Source organism: Dunckerocampus dactyliophorus, chromosome 13 (genome assembly GCF_027744805.1).
Source record: "Dunckerocampus dactyliophorus isolate RoL2022-P2 chromosome 13, RoL_Ddac_1.1, whole genome shotgun sequence".
In the NCBI taxonomy this organism is placed as follows: Eukaryota; Metazoa; Chordata; class Actinopteri; order Syngnathiformes; family Syngnathidae; genus Dunckerocampus; species Dunckerocampus dactyliophorus.
The window spans coordinates 30,457,411-30,474,678 of NC_072831.1; the positions used below are offsets into that span (position 1 = coordinate 30,457,411).

The 17,268-nt window shown below is 44.4% G+C and overlaps 1 protein-coding gene across 2 annotated transcripts; it reads left to right on the forward strand.

The window, feature by feature from the left end:
* The first annotated feature begins 213 nt into the window (after positions 1–213).
* LOC129192569 (tudor domain-containing 6) lies at positions 214–16,627 on the forward strand. 2 transcript variants are annotated; one of them, XR_008573444.1, is made up of 2 exons: positions 214–545; positions 658–2,541. XR_008573444.1 is itself a non-coding variant. In XM_054796726.1 (2 exons), exon 2 carries the CDS (start codon positions 11,688–11,690, stop codon positions 16,623–16,625), a length of 4,938 nt encoding a protein of 1,645 aa, XP_054652701.1. In that variant the 5' UTR covers positions 217–545; positions 11,670–11,687; the 3' UTR covers positions 16,626–16,627. The 2 variants fall into 2 exon arrangements, 1 of the variants encoding a protein (XP_054652701.1); XM_054796726.1 differs by lacking the exon at positions 658–2,541 and adding an exon at positions 11,670–16,627 and having other exon boundaries at positions 217–545.
* Positions 16,628–17,268: the final 641 nt, after the last annotated feature.

The following is a 17,268-nucleotide window of genomic DNA, read 5'->3' on the forward strand; positions in this document are numbered from 1 at the left end:
AAGAACGTGTAACGTTAAGGAAAAGAATTAAGAAGATAGGAAGGGAATGGAGCATTGAGGGTATCTTAGGAACAGGTGGGGAGGGGCTAAGAGATATACAGAGGGCAGTGATAGAATATTTGAAGGACACAGGATTTTATAATAGAATATAGATAATTATTAGAATATTTTATTATAGTATTATTATTAGGATTATTATTAGTAGTAGTATAAGTAGTCTCCTCATTATCTAAGTTAGTATGAAGTAAGATACTGTATATGGCCCATGTTACATACTCTGGTACAGTAGGTGGCGGTATGCACCTTTTAAAGTCATGGTTGCAACCCGCCATTAAACTAAAAGAAGAAGAAGAAGAAGAAGAAGAAGAAGAAGAATAAAAAGAAGAAGGAGGGCCATTTAAAAGCTGCTGTTTAAACAGACACGAACATTACGTTCGTTCTACTTCCTTACGGAATGTTTTGAAGCGACCTAAAGTGAAAGAATCGCGTTGTATGTGAGCCCGCTTCCTGTGTGTTTAAGTGCTGCCATTTACGAAGAAGTTCAGGTAAGTGAGCTTGCTAGTTCATCATCTTTTAGCTAGAGTTAGCAGTTACAGTCAACTCATATGAATGAACAGTTGACATTATTCTAAAGTCAAGTCTTTGGTTATGTTTCAGAGTGAGCCAAAAAGTTCCCGAAATGAACACTGAATGGCAGCATGTATTAAACTAAAGCTTTTGTGTTTTGACATGCAAAACGCTGTGTCCTGTATTTATGATTTAGTAGTAATTTATTCAAATATTGTTACAATATCTACCATTTTGACACTAATTTAAATTGACCCTGAACAGAAGACTTTACGCGGGCGAACATACTATCTTATATTTGGGTCAGTTTGGTAATAGGACTTTATGTAGCTCTGACTATGACTGTCAAGTCAATTTGTAGCTAATCCCACACAAGAAGCTAATATAACCACAGCAGGGTTTCCCACAGGGCTAAAAATCTATTTGTGGTGGCAAGTTGCAGGGGGGCGAGGGTATATGATGTCATCTAATTTGCAGAATTGTCCATGATGCATTTGCATGTAACAAATGCTGTGGGAGACAAAGTTACCAAAAAACCTGAAAAACAAAACAAGTGTGTTTAAAAATGCAAATTAACTTTCTTCTGTTGCTTCTTTTTTGGTTTTCTGAGCTACGTTCACAGATGCAGTCGCTCTGTCACAGTTGTTAACATTTTGTTGTATTGTTGGCCTAAATTAAGCATTTTCAAGCATAAAAATGGCTAAATAAAGTCAAATACAAATATACAAGGCCTTCAGAAGACACATTCAAAGATATATATATATATATATATATATATATTTTTTTTTTACAGTCAAACTTGTCTATAGCGGCCACTAGAGGGAGACTGCAAATGTGGCCTCTATAGACAGGTTGGCGTCCAGTTTGAATGTTGACCAGTAGAAGAAAAAAAAGGGGAAAAAAATTAATGTTGACCAGTAGAGGGCACTGTTGGACTGCGGATAAAAGTTGTACAGCACTACTAGGCTTGTTATTATCCACGACCCACAGAACAAAGCTGTGCTAGTAATGTCTTACGCTTGTTTTTAATATTTTACTTTTTATACGGCAGAGTGTCATTACAGCTTTAGTTCATTGGGAAGTGACGGGAAGTGACGGTGGGCGTCCCGAGCAGGAGAGCTAGGCTCAGTGCTAGCTGTGAGTTTAGAGAGAGTTGGGAAGTGTGTTTATGTTGGCGTGGATGTAAAGTCCTGCAGTGTTCTCCGCTGTTAATAAAGCCATTAAAGTGCATCGGCGACGTGAGTTTCTGGTGGCCGCGTTCAATAAATAAAGTTGGCAGAAGCAACAGGAGAAGTTTCCTTCTTTGCTTCGGAGCTGAATAACACTGACAAGTTAACAGACTAGTAGCGAACGGAAAAGAAGACGGCTTTGTTTATGTCGAATACAGAAGATGAGGACTTTGATGGTTTTGTGGATGAGGATTGATGAAAAATAACGTGAGTACATTCTAAAATACTTCAATTAAGTACAACCGAACTCAGTTTTGCTCCCGCTGCCGCATGCATGCTGGCGTATGTTTTTTTTTTTTTATTGTAGCGTCGCTGGGAGCACGTCCTGTTCCCAGCCTACTTTGCGGTAATGTTTTGGTGCAAATGCTCTTAAAGTTACATGTTTGACCAGGAAATAGCAAGCTCAAAAGAAGACAGCTTTTTTATGTGGAACAACTGACAGTTTGTGTGGATCTTGTGAATGATTGTGACTGAGCTAGGACTCAGTAATTAAAGTCTACACACGACGGCTTCATTGATTGAAAAACAAAACTTTTTCGTGCATGAAGCTTCTACTTGAGTCGGTAATTTGGCCGCTATATGCAGTCAGATATTGACCAAGGGAGACAAAAGGGGTGGCCGCTGGCCGCGTTGGAGAGATGACAGCTATACACAGGGTCTATAACATGTAAATTTGCTGCGGGGGATTTTTCAGTGGTTGCTATAGGCAGGTGGCCGTTCTATAAAAGGTGGCCGCTAAGACAGGTTTGGCTGTATATATATGTATATACACATATACATATACACATATACATATGTATATACACACATATACAAATATATATATATATATATATATATATATATATATATATATATATATATATATATATATATATATATATATATACATACACAGACCCTTTCCAAAAAATTAGAATGTCATGGAAAAGTTGTTTAATTTCCATAATTCCATTCAAAAAGTTAAACTTTCATAGATTATAGATTCAGGGCCCACAATTTAAACGATTTCAAGTCTTTATTTGTTTATTTTTACGTAATTTGGGCTTCCAGCTCATACAACCCACGAAAACAGGAATTCAAAAAATTAGAATACTGTGAAGAAATCACCATTTACTTCTCAGTTTTTGCAGGAAAAAAAAGAAAGAAGTTAGGATCACATCAAATCAATCAAAATATGGTACTTTCAAAACTATATGTCAATCTTCAATACTTGGTTGGGAATCCCTTTGCCTTAAATCACTGCCTCGATGCGACGTGGCATTGAAGCAATCAGCCTGTGGCATTGCCTGGGAGTTATGGAAGCCCAGATTTCCTTGATGCTTGCTGTCAGCTCTTCTTTGTTGGGCAGGGGCCAGGTCCTGCTGGAAGATGAAATCTGCATCTCCATACAGATCCTCAGCAGAAGGAATCATGAAGTCTTCTAAAACATTCTGGTAGACTGTTGCGGTGACCTTGGATTTAAGAAAGCAGAGTTTACCAACACCTGCACCGGACATTGCACCCCAAATCATGACGGACTGTGGATATTTCACACTGGACCTCAGGCAGCTTGGGTTCTGTTCCTCACCCGTCTTCCTCCAAACCCTTGGACCTTGATTCCCAAATGAAAGGCACACTTTACTTTCATCGGAAAAGAGGACCTTGGACCACTGGCCAACAGTCCAGTCCTTCTTCTCCTTGGCCCAGTGGAGACGCTTCCTACGTTGGCTCAGGTTCAGAAGTGGCTTGACCCGAGAAACCCGACAGTTGTAGCCCATCTCCCGGATGCGTCTGAATGTGGTGGTTTTTGAAGCTGTGACTCCCGCCTCATTCCACTCTTTCTGGATCTCTGCCAGATTCTTGAATCTTCCCTGTTTGATAATCCGCTGAAGCCCACGGTCATCTCTTTTGCTGTTGCATCTTCTCCTGCCACATTTTGCCCTTCCTCTAGACTTTCCATTGATATGCTTGGACACAGCACTCTGTGAACAACCAGCCTCCTTAGCTATGAACTTTTGTGGCTTACCCATCCTATGGAGGGTATCAATGATGGTCTTCTGGCCAGTTGTCATGTCTGCAGTCTTCCCCATATTGAACCCAATTGAGACAATTGAGCCAAACTGAAGCAATTTAATGACATCTGGGGAAGCCTGTGCAGGTGATTTGAGTTTAGTAGTAGTAGTAGTAGTAGTACTTTATTAATCCCACAGCAGGGAAATTCATCTGTTACAGCAGCAAGCAAGATACACAAGTATGTACACAAGTAAAGAATGCATAGTCATTGACAATGCATGCAATGCATAGACATAGTGAATAAAAAATGGTTCAGGTGTTGTAGAGCCTGATAGCGGTCGGTATGAAGGACCTGCGGAACCTCTCCTTCTTACACCGTGGGTGTAACAGTCTGCTGCTGAAGGAGCTGCCCAGGGAAACAACAGTGTCATGTAGCGGGTGAGAGGTGTTGTCCATGATGGATGTCAGCTTAGCCAACATCCTTCTCTCCCCCACTTCCTCCACGGAGTCCAAAGGACCGTCCAGGACAGAGCTAGCTCGCCTGATCAGTCTATTTATCCTGCTCCTGTCCCTGTCCGTGCTGCCCCCTCTCCAGCAGCCCACAACATAGAAGATGGCTGAGGCCACCACAGAGTCATAGAAGGTCCGTAAGAGAGTCCTGCACACACCAAAGGACCTCAGTCTCCTCAGCAGGTGGAGGCGACTCTGGCCCTTCTTGTAGAGGGCGTGGGTGTTGACGGACCAGTCCAGTTTGTTGGTAAGGTGAACACCCAGGAATTTGTAGCTGTCTACCAACTCTATGTCCGCTCCCTGGATGTTCACCGGTGTGAAGTGGGATGTTTTCCTCTGGAAGTTAATGATCATCTCCTTTGTCTTGCTGGTGTTGAGTTGCAGCTGGTTAAGCTCACTCCAGCTGACAAAGTCCCTGATGACCGTCCTGTATTCCAGATCATTCCCCTCTGAAACACAACCAACAATGGCTGTGTCATCGGAGAACTTCTGGATGTGACACTGTGGGGAGTTGTGTGTGAAGTCCGAGGTGTAGAGGGTGAAGAGGAAAGGGGAGAGCACCGTACCCTGAGGGGCACCTGTGCTGCAGAGCACCATGTCAGACACACAGTGACGGAGCCTCACATACTGTGGTCTGTTGGTGAGGTAGTCTAAAATCCATGCAGTCAGTTGTTGGATGATAATGCAGGATAATCCTCTCCATGGTCTTCATCAGGTGAGAGGTCAAGGCAACAGGCCTGAAGTGGTTAGGCTCCTTGGGACGTGGTGTCTTTGGTATCGGGACCACACAGGAGGTCTTCCACAGGGCCGGGACTTTCTCCAGGCTCAGGCTGAGATTGAACAAGTGCCTTAACACTCCACAGAGCTGGTCAGCACAGTCCTTGATGATTCTTGGGCTGATGCCGTCCGGTCCCGGGGCCTTCCTTGCCTTGATCTTCTTTAGTTGACTTCTCACCTGATCATCAGTTATGGAGAGGGGGGTAGAGGATGGCTGGGATGTGGATGTAGGGGTGAAGAGTGGTGAGTGGGTAGGGGATGGAGGGGGGGCAGACTCAAATCTGTTGAAAAACAGATTGAGCTCATCTGCCCAGATTTTGTCCCCACTGGCTTGGTCTCTCCCCACTCCTTTGCCATGGCCTGTGATGGTCTGCAGGCCTCTCCAGACTTCCCTGGCATTATTCTGCTCCAGCCGCTTCTCCAGTTTCCTCCTGTAGCAGTCCTTCCCCTTCCTGATCTTATGCCGGAGTTCCCTCTGGACTCTGCGCAGATCCTCCTTGTCCCCCGAGTTGAAGACCCTCTTCTTCTTGTTCAGCAGGGCCTTGATCTCAGAGGTCATCCAGGGTTTGTTGTTGGAAAAACACCGCACCACCTTGGAGGGCACAGTGTTCTCCATACAGAAGTTGATATAGTCTGTGATGCAGTGCGTCATGCTGTCAATGTCACTGCCATGGGGACTACAGAGCGCTTCCCAGTCTGTTGTCTGGAAGCAGTCTCTGAGCCTAGCACTGCTCTCCTCAGACCACTGCTTCACAGGCCTCTTCACAGGGGGTTGTCTATTCACTACTGGAGTGTAGTCTGTGACGAGATGGACGAGGTTGTGATCAGAACGACCCAGCGGGGGGAGGGGGGATGAGGTGTATGCATCCTTGATGTTTGCATACAAGAGGTCCAACGTTTTATTGTCTCTAGTGTGGCATTTGACATACTGGGTGAAGGTGGGGAGAGCAGAGGACAGGGAAGCATGATTGAAGTCACCGGAGATGAGGAGGAGGGATTGGGGGTGCTGGTTCTGAAGTTGAGAGACGATGGTGTGGATCTGCTCTATAGCTGCAGCAGCGACCGCTGAGGGGGGGGATGTACACAGTCATAGCAATAACATGTGAAAACTCCCTCGGAAGGTAGTACGGCCGCATGCTAACCGCTAACAGTTCCACATCTCTGGTGCACAGTTGCTCCTTCACACAGATGTGTCCCGGGTGGCACCATCTATCATTCACAAACACAGCGATTTCCCCTCCCTTCTTCTTACCGCTCTCCGTTGCATTCCTGTCCGCTCGTACCAACTGGAATTCGTCCAGTGCGACATGTGAATCCGGAGAAAGCTCACTCAGCCACGTCTCCGTGAAGCACATGAGGCTGCATTCCCGGTACTCCCTCTGCAGTCGGGTCAGCGCCGTTAGCTCTTCCATCTTGTTGGGGAGAGATCTTACGTTCCCCATGATGACAGACGGTAGACATGGCTTGTACCGTCTTTTCCGCTTCTTACACTTCACTCCCGACCTGCATCCTCTTCTCCTCCTCTGCAGCTCCTTGGGGATCTCCGGCCTCTCCGTGCAGAGAGGGGGTGTGTGGCACAGGGCTAACAGCTGATCCCGGGTGTAAACAATGGAGCCTTGGTTGAATGGGGAGCTGTGGCTGAAGAGGTTTCCCACAGTTGAACTGAAAAGTTCAAAGAGCATCAAGGCGCAGATTACAAAAGTAACAATATTAACCTCCATAGCTGCACACTCGACAAAATGCGACCAAAAAAAAGTAAAAAGAAAACTAAAATACTATACAAAACCCTAAAAGGTGGAAGAAAAGTACAGAGCTGCTGTAACTGGCAGCCACTCAAGCGGCGCCATTTTGAAAAAAAAAAAAAAAAAAAGTAGTAGATGTTTAGTAGATGATTAGTGTGTGACACTCAGTTTAAAACATTCATGCCCTGCCAAATTTGGGCTGATTTCTTCACAGTACTATAATTTTTTGAATTCCTGTTTTCGTGGGTTTAATGAGCTGGAAGCCCAAATTACGTAAAAATAAACAAATAAAGACTTGAAATTGTTTAAATTGTGGGCCCTGAATCTATAATCTATGAAAGTTTAACTTTTTGAATGGAATTATGGAAATTAAACAACTTTTCCATGACATTCTAATTTTTTGGAAAGGGTCTGTGTGTGTGTATGTATGTGTATATGTATATATATGTATGTATATGTGTATATATGTATATATATGTATATGTTTATATATGTATATGTATATATATGTATATGTATATGTGTATATATATATATATATGTGTATATATATGTATATATATATATGTATATGTGTCTTTGATTTCCCCCCTCTATAGGGTGATCATTTTCATTTCTATCAAATTATGTGGCATCATTTTGTTACTAATACATCACCCACTTATTATCAGGAAAGATATTCAAGATCATTTTTCCCCCAGTTTAGATCTGATGTGTTTTTGAAGTGTTCCTTTAATTTTTTGGAGAAATACAGTCAAACTTGTCTATAGCGGCCACTAGAGGGAGTCTGCAAAAGTGGCCGCTATAGACAGGTGGCCTCTATAGACAGGTTGGCGTCCAGTTTGAATGTTGACCAGTAGAGGAAAAAAAAAAGGGAAAAAATAATAATGTTGACCAGTAGAGGGCACTGCAGACTGCGGATAAAAGTTGTACAACACTACTAGGCTTGTTATTATCATGGTTCATGGTTTTAATCCTGAACATGCATGAGTCAAACAGTAGCACATCACATAGTACACTTCACAATTTTGCATGTCCAAAAAGGAGTAGGAAGAAGCAAAGCTTATTTAATCCTACCCCTCATCAGTTTCACATCAGTTGCAATACATTTATTCACCTCTTGTTCTTCCAAGTGTACTTTGTAGGTCTACATGACAATGTAGTGCAATCATAACCAAGGTTTTTACTTACTAAAAGGAAGCTAGAGGCTTAATAATAACTGATAGAATATATCCACGACCCACAGAACAAAGCTGTGCTAGTAATGTCTTACGCTTGTTTTTTATATTTTACTTTTTATACGGCAGAGTGTCATTACAGCTTTAGTTCATCAGGAAGTGACGGGAAGTGACGGTGGGCATCCCGAGCAGGAGAGCTAGGCTCAGTGCTAGCTGTGAGTTTGGAGAGAGTTGGGAAGTGTGTTTATGTTGGCGTGGATGTAAAGTCCTGCAGTGTTCTCCGCTGTTAATAAAGCCATTAAAGTGCATCGGTGACGTGAGTCTTTCCTTCCCCACAACAAGCGGCGTTACAGTATTGACCAGTGCACACCAGGAAATAAACGGTGTCATTTCTTACAGGCATTGGCTGGACAGCTATGTAGTGGGGCTTGTTTAACCTTTGCCTTGTGGGCAAGCAGGAAGGAGAGACGAGATGTGTGTGTGGCCGCGTTCAATAAATAAAGTTGGCAGAAGCAACAGAAGTTTCCTTCTTTGCTTCGGAGCTGAATAACACTGACAAGTTAACAGACTAGTAGCGAACGGAAAAGAAGACGGCTTTGTTTGTGTCGAATACAGAAGATGAGGACTTTGATGGATTTGTGGATGAGGATTGATGAAAAATAACAAATAATGAGTACATTCTAAAATACTTCAATTAAGTACAACCGAACTCAGTTTTGCTCCCGCTGCCGCATGCATGCCAGCAGATGTTTTTTTTTTTTTTTATTGTAGCGTTGCTGGGAGCACGTCCTGTTCCCAGCCTAATTTGCGGTCATGTTTTGGTGCAAATGCTCTTAAAGTTACATGTTTGACCAGGAAATAGCAAGCTCAAAAGAAGAAGGCTTTTTTATGTGGAACAACTGACAGTTTGTGTGGATCTTGTGAATGATTGTGACTGAGCTAGGACTAAGTAATTAAAGTCTACACACGACGGCTTCACTGATTGAAAAATGAAACTTTTTCGTGCATGAACCTTCTACTTGAGTTGGTAATTTGGCCGCTATATGCAGTCAGATATTGACCAAGGGAGACAAAATGGGTGGCCGCTGGCTGCGTTAGACAGGTGACTGCTATACACAGGGTCTATAACATGTAAATTTGCTGTGGGTGATTTTCAGTGGCTGCTATAGGCAGGTGGCCGTTCTATAAAGGTGGCCGCTAAGACAGGTTTGACTGTGTATGTATGTGTGTGTGTATATATATATATATATATATATATATATATATATATATATATATATATATATACAGTATGTCACAAAAGTGAGTACACCCCTCACATTTCTGCAAATATTTTATTATATCTTTTCATGGGACACCACTGAAGAAATGAAACTTTTCTACAATGTAAAGTAGTCAGTGTACAGCTTGTATAACAGTGTAAATTTACTGTCCCCTCAAAATAACTCAATACACAGACCTTAATGTCTAAACTGCAGGCAACAAAAGTGAATACACCCCTAAGTGAAAATGTCCAAATTGGGCCCAATTAGCCATTTTCTTTCCCCAGTGTCATGTGACCCATTAGTGTTACAAGGTCTCAGGTGTGAATGGGGAGCAGGTGTGTTAAATTTGGTTTTATCACTCTCACACTCTCTCATACTGGTCACTGGAAGTTTAACATGGCACCTCATGGCAAAGAACTCTCTGAGGATCTGAAAAAAAGAATTGTTGCGCTACACGAAGATGGCTTAGGCTATAAGAAGATTGCCAACACTCTGAAACTGAGCAGCAGCACGGTGGCCAAGACCATACAGCGGTTTAACATCACAGGTTCCACTCAGAACAGGCCTCGCCATGGTCGACCAAAGAAGTTGAGTGCACGTGCCCAGCGTCATATCCAGATGTTGTCTTTGGAAAATAGACGCCTGAGTGCTGCCAGCATTGCTGCAGAGGTTGAAGGGATGGGTGGTCAACCTGTCAGTGCTCAGACCATACGTCGCACTCTGCATCAAATTGGTCTGCATGGCTGTCATCCCAGAAAGAAGCCTCTTCTAAAGATGATGCATAAGAAAGCCCGCAAACAGTTTGCTGAAGATAAGCAGACTAAAGACATGGATTACTGGAACCATGTCCTGTGGTCTGATGAGACCAAGATAAACTTATTTGGTTCAGATGGTGTCAAGCGTGTGTGGCGGAAACCAGGTGAGGAGTACAAAGACGAGTGTGTTTTACCTACAGTCAAACATAGTGGTGGGAGTGTCATGGTCTGGGGCTGCATGAGTGCTGCCGGCACTGGGGAGCTACAGTTCATTGAGGGAACCATGAATGCCAACATGTACTGTGACATCCTGAAGCAGAGCATGATCCCCTCCCTTCGGAAACTGGGCCGCAGGGCAGTATTCCAACATGACAACGACCCCAAACACACCTCCAAGACAACCACTGCTTTGCTAAAGAAGTTAAGGGTGAATGTGATGGACTGGCCAAGCATGTCTCCGGACCTAAATCCTATTGAGCATCTGTGGGGCATCCTCAAACTGAAGGTGAAGGAGCACAAGGTCTCTAACATCCACCAGCTCCGTGATGTCGTCATGGAGGAGTGGAAGAGGATTCCAGTGGCAACCTGTGAAGCTCTGGTGAACTCCATGCCCAAGAGGGTTAAGGCAGTGCTGGAAAATAATGGTGGCCACACAAAATATTGACACTTTTGGCCCAATTTGGACATTTTCACTTGGGGTGTATTCACTTTTGTTGCCTGCAGTTTAGACATTAAGGTCTGTGTATTGAGTTATTTTGAAGGGAGCAGTAAATTTACACTGTTATACAAGCTGTACACTGACTACTTTACATTGTAGCAAAGTTTCATTTCTTCAGTGGTGTCCCATGAAAAGATATAATAAAATATTTGCAGAAATGTGAGGGGTGTACTCACTTTTGTGACATACTGTATATATATATATATATTTATAAATAAGGAATCCTACTTTGTAGTGCCGCACGGTGGCTGAGTTGTTGGCATGTTGGCCACACAGTCAGGAGATCTGGAAGAGCTGGGTTTGAATCTTTGCTTTTGCATCTCTGTGTGGAGTTTGCATGTTCTCCCCGTGTGTATGTGGGTTTTCTCTGGGTACTCCGGTTTCCTCCCACGTTCCAAAAACATGCATGTTAGGTTAACTGGCGATTCTAAATTGTCCATAGGTATGAATGGGAGTGTAGATGATTATTTGTCTATATGTGCCCTGCCATTGACTGGCAACCAGTCCAGGGTGTACCCCACCTCTCGCCCGAAGTCAGCTGGGATAGGCTCCAGTATCCAGTGAGGATAAGCGGCATAGAAAATGAATAGAATCCTACTTTGTGGAAATTCACTTTTCACGGTTGGGTCTGGAACCAGTTAACAGCGATAAGAGGGATTACTGTAGTCCCATTGTGTTTTATGAGCGAAGGCAAACAGGTGGAACCAAAGCTATTTGTGGCCACCACAAATAAATAAATGAATGTATGGCAAACACTGCACTACATTGAAATTTTGAGCACTGAAGTGTAATCTGTTTTATAATAGGGCCATTTTGTTCTATAATGTTTTAATACCTGTGATAGAGCTTATAAGCAAGCTAAAACTATCAATGTCAACTAAAACTATCAAATATTAATAGTCTGATTTAGTTTAATATTCCATTGCTTTCCAGAGTCATTTAAGCCCCACAATGTGTTCAATTCCCGGGCTGCCGACACCAGGCTCAGAAGTAACTGTTGACATCAAGAGAGTCAACACAAACCCCAAATGTGGACTTGTGGAACTGTGGGTCAGCATGCAATTGGGCAGGAAGCATGCCTACGAGCAAATGAAGGAGCAGATCCAACTCCCTAAAAGAATGTTTTGTGGAGCCGAAGGAAAATCGGGCGATCTGTGTCTGGTTTGCATCGGTGACAAGTGGCACAGGGCTCGCATTATGTCCATCCAAGATGAGACTTGCCATGTCTTTCTTATTGACCAAGGACAGCCCCACGTCAGCAATTGGGACGCTCTAGCATGGGGCCAGAGTGACAGTTTCTTCCTCCCTCCTGAAATCGAATCCTGTATCCTGGCCACCGTCATCGCTCTTAAGGAGAACTGGCCCGAGGAAGCCGCAAAGTTTTTGATGTCTCTTCCTGGAAAGACAATGAGCGCAGTGGTCCAGCATGTCTTGATGCCAGACAGGACGATTCTCTTAGACATACCTTTCATCTCCAAGCAAATGTGCGCCTCTGGGGCTACAAGGAAGCTTCCAGTAGATGAGTGTAGAGGACTTGTGCTGGAATATCTGCATCCATCCAAAGAAGATGCACCCGTCACCTGTAATGAGATGCAGAGGAGTCTGAATGTCGGTGTCCTGTACAAGACCGAACAGTACTTCTACCCAGAACTGCTCTGTGGCATACTTGAAACGGTTAATGTGACTGAAGTAATCGATCCCCATAACGTATTTTGCAGACTACAAATTTTTGCAAAATCGTTCAATAGGCTGTCAGAAGAGATCCAACAGTACTATGAGGAGTCCTCGGACCCTGGAGAGGAACAGCCAAAGACCACCGGAGAACCGTGCGCTACCAGAGGAGACAACGGTAGATGGCATCGCTCGTTGCTACAGCAAAACATCTTAAACGGTGATGAGCTTGTACAAGTCGTGCGCATAGATGAAGGGAAAATGGAGTTTGTCCCCGTGGGACTTATCAGACCTCTGCAGAGAGAATTTCTGAGAATGCCAGTGGTCACATATCGCTTTTCCCTACACGGTGTGGAGGATGGTGGCAGTGGATGGACAGACAACCAGATTGAATATTTGAAGTCCTTACTGCTGAATAACACGTTTGCGGCCTGGCTTGAAAGGCGGCCCACACGTGAGGGTGCCTACAATGTCACGCTGTACAGCCCAAATGCTACGTGCATGAACACTTGTTTTTTGGAGAAAGTAGAGCTTTTCGTAGCCACTGAAGGGACTGAAAGACCGTTGAACATTCAGATTGAACCCCCATCAGATCTCATTGCAGAAGAAGAGCAAGGTGTTGATTTTCACAACCTTGTCAACTTAAATGTTGAAAACGTGGAAAGGCAAACCTTGGCCATTACCAAGAATGGACCGGTTAACAGCCGAGAAGACGCCGCGCCCACTTCTGGTCCCAGTGACCGAGATGCCCTTGAACATCCCCAACCGCTATTACCCACCAATAGGTGTCTTTTGACTTCCAAGGTTCAAAGTTTTCATCATGAAGATCGGTTTTGTGTGGGAAGCACCTTCAAGGTAAACGTATCCTGCATTGAAGGTCCGCACAAGTTCTGGTGTCAAAAAACTGAAAATGAAGAAACATTGAGACTGATAATGGAAGGTCTCCAAGACCAGTATGCCTCCGTCCACCCTCTGCCCCTTGTTGAGTCGGCCTGCGTTGTCCGAAACCCAGACGACGGCATGTGGTACAGAGCGAGGATTGTCACGAGTCGCCACTCCCCCGAAGTTGAGGTGCAGTTTTTAGATTACGGTGCGACACAGAGAGTACCCCTGAGGGACGTACACACTATTGACCCGGCGTTCTTGCAGCTTGATATGCTGGCCTTTCAGTGTTGCTTAGACAGCCCGAAGACTGCAACTAATACCGCCTGGACCGATGCTGCATCAGCTGAGTTTCAAATGTTTGTGGAATCTGGCAAGTGTGAAATCAAATGCATCGTAAAAGCCAGAACTTTTGATGAAGAAGGCCAACTGGTTAATGTGGTAGATCTCGAAACGTCATCCGACAGTGCTTGCAAACTGCTTACCCAGAAATGTGTTCAAGCCCTCCCTGTAGTCCCCGTGGATACGTATCTTTATTCCACGTATGATATGGAGGTAGGCAGAAAAGAGAAAGTGTGGATAACCTCATCGGAGACGGTGCATCACTTCTTCTGCCAGCTAAACAGAAATTCTCATTTGTTTGACAAAGTGATGGCAGATGTTCAGCAGGTCATTGGCAAGTCTCAGTGCAGAGATGGCCTCATCAGACTCAACACTCTTTGCCTTGCTAGGTACACAGATAACGAGTGGTATAGAGGTCAAGTGGTGAAAATGTCTCCAAATCCTAAAATTCTATTTGTGGACTACGGCAACACCCTCACAGTGAACGAGTCTGATATTCTCCCCTTGTCTGCCAGTGCAAGCATCACAAGGTCTGTCCCAATACTTGCGGTTCCTCTTGGACTCTTTGGCGTTCCAGGGGATGGACCAGAGGAGGTCAACCAGTGGTTTGCAGATCATGCCGTTGGCACAACTTTGACTATTTCTGTAATGTCAACAGGGGATGGAGGGAAGCTAATTGTTGAACTGTTTGACGGGTTGCTGAATGTAAACGTCATTGTCAGAGAGAAGATAGCAAATGTAAAACAACAAGCGATGTCTCATCAAGTTGTGCAAGCTAACCAGGTCTCAAAAGAGGAGGCTCCTGGACAGGATGAGGACTTTTTAACTGAAGAACTTGTGTATATATCAGAACTACGGGAGATGCTTGAGCAGAGCAGCAATGGAACACAAGAACAAAACACAACCCTGGCGACAATACTGGAGTGTGGCCCTCAAAAGACTCTTGAAGAGGAACTTTCAAATATCACCCTTAACGACAATAAAGATATGCTCCAAATGAACCAACAAAACACTGCAATGGCTCAATGTTGCCCTCCTCAGTGCCCCAAAGGACTTGAGAAGAGCTTTGCTTACAAGACGCCAAATGTTTCTCCTTACACATCTGAGGAGGTGTATGCCTCCTGCATAGTTGGGCCTAGTTACTTTTGGTGTCAGTTCGCCAACACTGAAGACTTGAACGCAGTGTCAACACTTGCTCAGATAGTTGGAGAGTCCCTACGAGACATAACTTCTCCCAAGACTTTGAACCCCGGAAGTCCATGTCTTGCCCCCTTCTCCAGTGACTCCCAGTGGCATCGAGCTCAAGTTATTCGGAGGACAGACAACATGGTCTGTGTTCTGTTTGTGGACTACGGAAACGAGTCTGAGATAGACATTAAAGATGTGAGGGCCATCCCCCAGTCTCTGCTGGAATATGCTCCTCAGGCCTTCTTGTGCGCTTTGGATGGATTTGAAGAGTCCAAAGGCTCATGGGAAGATCAAGTTTATGATGACATCTACAGTCTTCTCGTTGATAAACCCCTCAGAGTGACCGTTTTCAATGCTGAAGAGAATTCAGAGATTGCATTTCCTCAGCATTCAGTTAAGCTTGAGTGTGGAAATATGAATGTAAACGAGGCCATGCAGAAATATTGGAAAGCCAAGATTTCCACCGAGTGTGAGACTGGAACGATACGAGAGGCCACCCCGCCACAACCCATGGAGTCCAACGTGATTGTCATCAAGGAAAGTGCCAAAGCATTCTCATACAGGCAACCAAATATTGACAAAACAGAGGTGGTTTATGCGTCATGCATCGTGCAACCTCATTTCTTCTGGTGTCAATTTGCCAACCCAATGGACCTTCGCAAAGTGGCGAGCCTTGCACAGGAAGTAGGGCAAGCAGAGCTGGACCCCTCATCCTTTGAGACCTTTAGAACAGGCAGTCCTTGCCTTGCACTCTTTCCCACAGACAACCAATGGTATCGAGCACAGATCCTGAGCAATGAGGAAAACAAAGCCCACGTTGTGTTTATTGACTATGGGAATGAAGCTGACGTTGACCCCCAGAATGTCAGACCCCTGCCTCAGAGTCTGCAGAAATACACCCCCCAGGCCTTTTTGTGCACTTTGGATGGATTCGATGACTCCAAGGGCTCCTGGGAGGACGAAGTTTATGACTACTTCTACAATCTTCTAGTTGATAAGCCCCTCACAGTGTCGGTGTCTCATGCTAAAGGCCATTCAGAGATTGCTCTTCCTCATCATGTGGTGAAAGTTGAGTGTGAAGGATTGTCTGTGAATGCAGCAATGCAGAAATACTGGAAACCAACCACTGAAGAGCGGGAATCTCCCCTTAATAATCAGACACACTCTAGGATGCCCATAGTAAATGCAAACATTGCCAAGTACAAAAAGCCAAACATTTCCAAAAACAAGTCTGAGATGGTTTACGCCTCTTGTCTTGTGGACCCCAATTTCTTCTGGTGCCAGTTCACCAACACAAAGGATCTCAAGCAGCTGTCTAGCCTTGCCCAGGAGGCAGGAAAAGCCGAGCTGGATGAGAAGTTCCTGGAAACTCTCATTCCTGGGAGTCCCTGCCTGGTTTTGTACTCTGTGGACCACCACTGGTATCGAGCTCAAGTCATCAGTAGAGTGGGTGACTGCGTTAATGTGGTGTTCATCGACTATGGGAACAACTCGGACGTCGACGCCCAAGATGTCAGGCCGCTGCCTCTGGATCTGCTGGAGGTCGCTCCTCAAGCCTTCTTGTGCTCGCTGAGCGGATTTGAGTTGTCTAAATGCTCCTGGGACAAAGGTGCCTGCCAAGAATTCAGCAGGCTTCTGACTGACAAACCACTCAAAGTAACAGCGTTTGATGCGGAAGACACTTCAGAGATTGCTCTACCTCGGTATGCAATAGAAGTAGAGTGTGAGGGGGTAAGTGTGAACGCAGTGATGGAGAAATACTGCAGTGAGAAAGCCATCAGCTTAGTTGCTCAAATGGACTCCTAGAAAGTATCTCTTACTAACTAGAACCGCTAATCTCACTGAAACTGTAAAGTACTATCTTTTGTCAAGGCCAAGTTGTCTGCGTGTGTTGTTCTTGTAATTGCTGCGTTTCACGCGATGTCACATTCCCGGGGGGGGCGCACAAACAAGCATTTTCCAATGACCTGCACCGTTCCTTGCTTTAATCTGTATTTTGAACTAATAAACATCAAGATTTAAAAAAAATGTCACGATGATGTCCAAAGTTGCCCTGCGCTAAAACACGTTTTTCAAAAAAGAATTAAATGATTTCTGTTCTGGCATCCTGTGGCTGTTTTAAAGGAAAACTGCACTTAAAAAAAGTGCCCATCATCCACAATCCTTAGCTAAAAAGCTTTTATAAAATTATTATTATTATTAACATTGTTACGCCCAAGAATTACGTTAGTGGTGTAGTGACACCTTGCCACACCACAGCAGCTAGCTACTAGCTGGCTAGCGACTAGCTTCACCACACACTAGCCAAAGGTAACGCTACAGATTGGAGCTGTGTTTTTGACGCTAGGTGTAGCGTTCCTTTCTAAGTTTATGTGAAATCAATGCACCCAGGTACGAAGTTCCCAAAATACTCCAAGTATTCTATGTTATGATGAATATACCTGTTACT

What these genes read in the sequence shown, in the direction of transcription:
- LOC129192569 (XM_054796726.1), top strand. Translation starts at nt 11,688, where the DNA reads ATGTGTTCAATTCCCGGGCTGCCGACACCAGGCTCAGAAGTAACTGTT.